The 6,375-nt window shown below is 49.2% G+C and overlaps 1 protein-coding gene across 1 annotated transcript in view; it reads right to left on the bottom strand.

The window, feature by feature from the left end:
* Positions 1–5,043, bottom strand: part of GPT2 (glutamic--pyruvic transaminase 2) — a 26,409-nt gene extending 21,366 nt beyond the window's left edge. Inside the window, exon 1 of the mRNA XM_042797494.1 lies at positions 4,245–5,043. Coding sequence (XP_042653428.1) covers positions 4,245–4,586 — 342 coding nt within the window. The 5' untranslated portion in view covers positions 4,587–5,043. The remainder of the gene's footprint in view (positions 1–4,244) is intronic.
* Between the last annotated feature and the right edge of the window lie 1,332 nt (positions 5,044–6,375).

Consider the following 6,375-nt stretch of genomic DNA (forward strand, 5'->3'; position numbering starts at 1 on the left):
CTCCCTCTACCGCTTTCTGCCCTACAATTCTGTTTCAGTAACTTGAAAGTTTTGAACAGGCACATAATGTTGTGTGACTTACACTAAGCCAGGCTGTTTCCAATGTTACATGAGTTGACTTGTGGATCCTAAAATGCTGTTTGATAAGCACACGCTTTGCAAGAATGTGTAAGCCAACTTTACCTGACACAGAACTTGATATTATGTAAAACCTAAGTAGGAAGTGGGGAAAAAAGGAGAGTTGCAAGTGGAGAGAGATGTGAGAGTAACAGATATGAGGGAACTTTCCATAACAAGGTCAGTTAAAATTACCATGAATACAAAGTAACAAATCAGATGTGTGTGCTGACTATGTAAAGATAAAGCTAGCTTGTTATTACTGATTAAGTAAACAGAAGGGCTCTGTCCAGAGATTACATTATTCTTGCATTGAATTCATGTTCAGGCTAAAATTTCTAGTCTGAAATGTAATTAAAGTCAATACTTGATACAGTGGCTATCTGTTAGCAAGTCTTAAAAAAGGGGGGATAGAAAAAAGTTCTTATTTATCTGCATTCTATCAAGAGTATAATAATTTATTAAAACATGCTTGCTTGAAAAAGTTTCCAAAAACACCAAGGAAAATGGCTGAAGTCAGTTCTTTCTCCCTGTATAACCTTAGTAAGCCAGAATCAGCTGATTATTACCATTAGCAAAAGAAGATAAATCAGACTTCACTTTTGAAGTATGATGCAATTTCAAAATTATAAAAAAAATAATTCAGAGAAGTGATTCAAGTAAGTGATTCTGCATAAAGATTTCCAGCTGGAAAGACTTCATGTAGATCAAAACCTTGATTTTCCACCTAGATGAATACAGGTCACAGGCCAACAAAACTTAGAAGTCCAAATACAGCATGCTCCACCTGTACTCCTGAGCAATCAATCTTACTCTCCTTTAATAGAGTATTCTATCTTGTTATTTACATTGGCTTAATCCTGAGCACATCAACTGAAATTAATGCCTCGTTTTTAAATTTGTTTTTAAAGAACTATCCCTTCAATTGCCTAGTCAGAGGCTTCTCAGGTAACATTTTAGTCTTTATTTCTAAATACACTGTGAAGTTATAGTTCCTGTGGTAATTGCAGTTAATATACAAGAGAAGCAAGTGTCAGAATAACAGAGAAACTGCTATTCAGAATATGAGACAGCAGAACAAAACTCAAAGATGATGAAAACTTACACTGTGCAAACAGCTTCAAGTAGCTATTTTATAGTCTATTTAACAAGTTGTATAAGTTACAGAAGCATGAAGTCTAACTGAATTGAACCAAGTTTAAACAGGGAGAGCCTCTATTGCATCTGATTAGACAATGGCTGCATTTAAGATGTTTTTAGTTTAGAAACAAATGACCCTAAGGCATCTCATCAGGACAGGACAAATGCAGATCAGATTTACTAGTGGACGTATCATTGCTTCACATCTTCCTGCTCTTGCTACCACCAGCCAGTGCAGCACGTCCGTGTCACACTGTGGAGTCCATGCTCTCATGCCTGTGTAAAGCTCCTTCCCCGTCATGTGTAGCAGAGTTGCCATGGCACAACCTTTTTGCTGTCAATGAAGAGTGATCATGGATCTAAAGATGCTGTGGGGCATCACCTTTATCTGACAGCCACTTCAGCCTCTTTATCAGGCAGCGTTAACTCTGCTGGCAGTGGCTGACCTCACTCTCTGAGCTAAGGTTGAGAGGGAAAAAAGTAGTTGTCCAGTTTTAATTAAAAAGCAAACAAAGAAGTGCCATTGACCTGTGTTCACACAAAAGTCAATTTTAGATCAAAAAATACACATTTAGATAACCTACAGTATTTAAATTATAAGGAATCTAGGTACTACTCAAGGCTGTATCCTTTACCACACAGTTTGATTAAACAATAGAAGGAATAACAGTATTTTTATCAGAAAGGCAAAGAGGAAGGAACAATCTGAGCAGCATGGAAGAGAAAGCCTCTCAGCTGCTTCCTTAAGCTGACTAGTGTTCTCTGCAGATACATTGTCTCAACTTGCAGTAGCACTGTCCCCCTTCCCTGCCAACAGGGAGGTTTTTGTTTGCTTTAGTCATCTGAAAGCAGTCACATGTCTGTGAATGCTGGTAGTCATTGATAATATTCCATGAGGCTGGTTCAAGGAAAAAAAAAAAAAAACAACTTTTAAATGGAAAACGCCATGTAAGTGGGCACAAAACTGCCATCACAATCTTTTAATAAAGCTATTGGCAATGACTTGATCTTGCATTTTTTTAAAAGTGCACAGAAGATTATTCTCTCTGCCAGTGACTCAGCTTCTAATTGAAGTAAGCAGGGGAGTAGGGAGGAGTTAGTGAAGATCATATTATATTTGTTTTGTCAAGTAATATCTCCTGCCCTGTGAGGTTAACTTGAAAACAAACATACTCAGTGAGAACACTACAAGATTTTATACTCTGGAAAATAAACTCACTAGAGAACCTAGTTGCATAAAGTCAACAATACCTTTATAAACAAGTTTTAAGGCAAAAATCGAAACAAATAGTCTGAAATGAAATCTCTATCACCACTCTGAAGTTTTTAAGTAGAAGCTGTTTTTAATAATTGAGGTAGACATAAGTCATTTTTATATATATAATACTCAGTGAGCTGAAAGCATGCTTCACCTTCTAAAACAGGGGGAAGCAAGTAACACAAAGACCAAAGAACTAAAATAGTCTTGCCAGCATTGCTACGGCACTGGTTTTGTTCAGAGCACTTTACATACAATCAAATTGGTCTTGCAGTACCTGTAATAACATTTTAGCAAGACTTCCTAAAGCCATGAAGACAGGGAATAATACTTGAAATCCTAGAAGTGTAACTATGCCAGATGCTTTATTCAGACCAAAAATAAGTAGCCCTCATGCTGACAGGGGAAGCTGTGATGTGAAGCTAAAAGCCATGTCTGAATTACTAAGTGTTTGTTGTTGTTTTTTTCAATGCTAAGACTTAAAGATAGGGAATAAGAGAAAAATATGAAGAACAAAATGTAAGCACTGGCTGATTCGGATGCTTTATTTAGTAGATTTTGGCCCAGACCCTCGGGAGTATCTTGTATCAGGCTTTATTGCCTGATCTTCCTAAAAGTGCTAACCACCTAAAACTTGGGGCAGCATCGCTGAGCATTTGCGCTCTGAAGCTTGCTGTCCTTAAGTACCTCAACTTGCACGACTAAGGAAAGAGCAGCACGGTATCAATGGTCTCCTCCGAAGGCATTCGTCTCCCCGGCTTTGGAAAGCCCGGCGGCGCGGGGGTGCTGGCTGGGGCTGCGGAGCGGAGCCCGGGCAGCGGGGGCTCCATCTCGCCTGTCAGGACACGGGCGGTTCCAGGGGTGCCTCCCTGCCCCGGCGAAGGCGGCGTCTCCAAAATCCTCGTGAACGTTTTAAACGCTCTAGCAGTATGATGCAAGCTGGTCAGTCACCCTCTTGTATAACACAAAGGCCACGGGATTGCAGTAAAGGGTCAACGTGGCTGAAGAAATGTAAATACTGCTTTATGGGGGGTACACCGTATTTGCCTTACGCAATTAGTGACACGAGATAAACAGTAGCCGGGGGGCGGGTTTCTTTGTTTTGTGCCTCTCCCGCCTCCCGTGGGAAGGGGTGCGAGTGAGGGGGTGTCCCGCGGCGGAGCGGGGCCGGGGCGGGCAGGGCAGGTTTGGGAGGCGGCTGCCCGCCCCGGCCTGGCCCCGGCCGCTCCCGCAGCCCCCCGCGGAGAGAGCGCGGCCGGCCGCGGCTTCGGGCAGCAGCAGGGACGGGCGGCAAAGCTGTCCGTGCTCTGCGAGTTTTTAACTTGGTTACGAGGCATTGCACCGGCACCGGCACCCGCAGCACCGCCGCCGCCGTGCCTCCCGCGGCCGCCCGCTCTCCCGAGGCTTCTGCAGGGTCGCGTCTCAGCCCCGCGGGGTGTCGGCGGCCCCACCGCCTGCCACGTCGGCCCCACCGCCGGCCGCGGCCCTGTCGAGCCCCCCGACGCCCCAATCAGCAGCGGCGGCGGCGGAGGAGTGCCCCGGGGGCAGGGCCAGTGCAGGCGGCGGCAGCGGGCACGCCGCGGGAGCGGAGCGGCGGAGAGTCCGCCCTGCCCTGCCCTGCCCTGCCCTGCCCTGCTTTGCTTTGCCTTGCCTTGCCTTGCCTTGCCTTGCCGTGCCCTGCCGTGCCCTGCCGTGCCTTGCCGCGCACCCCCGGCCGCCGCTGCCTCACCTTCCGCAGCTCCTTCTCGATCTCGCCGGCTTTAAGGACGATGGGGCCCCGCACTGCATATTCCACCGCCTTCACTTGCGGGTTCATAGACTCCAGTGTCAGGATCTTCTCCCTGCTCGCCTTCTCGTTGATCTTCACCGCGGAGGCCTTGGCAGCGCTGCTCCAGCGCACCGTCCCCCCCGGCGCCGGCCGCGGGAGCCGGGGACACGGCGGCTGCCGCCCGGCCGCCAGCGAAGCGGCGCAGCGCAAAGCCATGTCCTCCCTTCCGCCCCGGCAGACCCCCGGCCCTTTGCAGCCCAGGCTTGCCGCAGTTTGCTTGGCAACCGAGACGAATCGATGCATGGTCTTTCAGGTAGTTCCCAAAGCGAGATTAAGGAGACTAGCGCTAAGGATCCGTATATTCTGTAATCAGAACCGCGAGCCGGTAAGGCGCACACGAGCAAGGGATGCGGTCAAAAGAAATGCCGAAGAGCTGGCACAGCTACGCGTACATGCTCGATCCTCCCATGTCCAGATCCTGCAAACTTAATTGCAACGGATACAACTGATCTTGCAGTGTTGCGATGCCACCAGAAGAGCAATAGATCCCACCATTGCATCAGAACAGCGTTGCAGACCCCTCTCCCCACCAGAAGCGCCCGCGCTAGTGCTCCGGAAGAGTCCCGGGTAAAACCATCCTCCCAAAGCCGGCGCCCGCAGCCGCCCCGCCGGCGCCCACCCCGGCCCCGGGGCGTGCGAAGGTGTGGATTGCAGCAGCCGACTGCCGGGCGCGCTGCCTGGCGGGCTCTGTAGTCCCTGCAGCCCCGGGCTGCGCCTGCCCACAGCATCAGGTGATGGGCAGGGAACTACCGCGCCCACAGGCCTCCCCGCCCGGCCCGGGCCCCGCATTGTCCGCCGCCGCCTGCGGGCGGGGCCGCGCTCCCGGTGCTGGAGATGCCGGGGGAATCTCGGGGGGCGGGGGGGGGGCAAATCCAGGGGCGATGGAGAGGGAAGGGCAAAGCCCTATCTTCTGGGTGCGGCGGGGGCCGGGAGCGCGTCGCTGCGGGTCCCGCCGTGCCGCCGCCTGCCTTTGTCTGGGTTTGGTTTTCTGCTCAGCGGCTTGAGAAAGGCGATATTGCCCCCGCTGATTCTCCTCTGTCCGCCGGGCGAGAAAGCCTCCCGCTCCCGCGTCCCAGCTTGGCGGTGGCGTTAGAAAGGCGCCGCGGGGTCTGGCGTGCGGCGGGGGCGGCCGGGTCACCTGTTGCGGGGCCAGTCCCGGGCCGGGCGCGGGCAGCCGGGCGGGACGGCAGCAGCCTCAGCCCTCACGCTGTCACTCTGCCAGCGGAGCAATTTCTCCTCCCGCAGGAACAAGCCGGTCCTCTTTCACAGTTTCCTCATTGTTTCCAGATGATGAAAATGTTTTTATCTCTGGGGTTCGGTTCAGCTTTCATAGCAAATGACTGGAGATCTGCCATGAAATACAACAGCGGCAGAATTCAGGGGAGAGAGAGGTAAATGCTCTCTCCTTGCTGCCGCTGAGGAGGAGGAGGGCCGTTTTACCCGTCCTGGGTGCCCAGAAGAGACTCCTTGTTTTTGCTCAGAGAGTGGAATAAGGGATCATTCACTCAGGAATATTCCTATGACCTAATGTTACCTTCCCCGACTAAGAGCTTGGGCTGTAAATCAGGCTTATTTGTGAATTGTTTTTGTAGAACCTTCTCTTTACTTTCTCTTTCTCCACTGACTTAGAGAGAATGTAGAAAACCAGCTTCCTATTTTGAGTGCCTAAATTAGATGGTTTGAGACTTGGGTTCTGTTCTGTGTGGTTTAGTATCTTTCCTTGGTTGATGAAGGGAAAGCAAGCTGCTTTTGCTGCATTTGATATTATTTTGTCCCATACAATTATATCCTGAGTCTTTTTCCTGTCTTTACTATTTCTTCTTTCTAATGAGCTTCTGCTTGCCACAGTGTTTAGTTTTATCAGTAATTTGTTCCACTCCTATTTCAAGGGCAATGTTTGCTAATTTAAAAATAATTGCTACTTGAGAATTTTAGTCAATTCATAGTTACTAACAGAAACAGGATGTTTTTTGTGCTGAAGGGACTGTCTTGAGTTGGTGCAGAAAACTTATTTGTTTTACTCAGGAATTAA

The sequence above is a fragment of the Tyto alba genome, unplaced genomic scaffold (genome assembly GCF_018691265.1).
Source record: "Tyto alba isolate M040663 unplaced genomic scaffold, T.alba_DEE_v4.0 Super-Scaffold_26, whole genome shotgun sequence".
Lineage (NCBI taxonomy): Eukaryota > Metazoa > Chordata > Aves > Strigiformes > Tytonidae > Tyto > Tyto alba.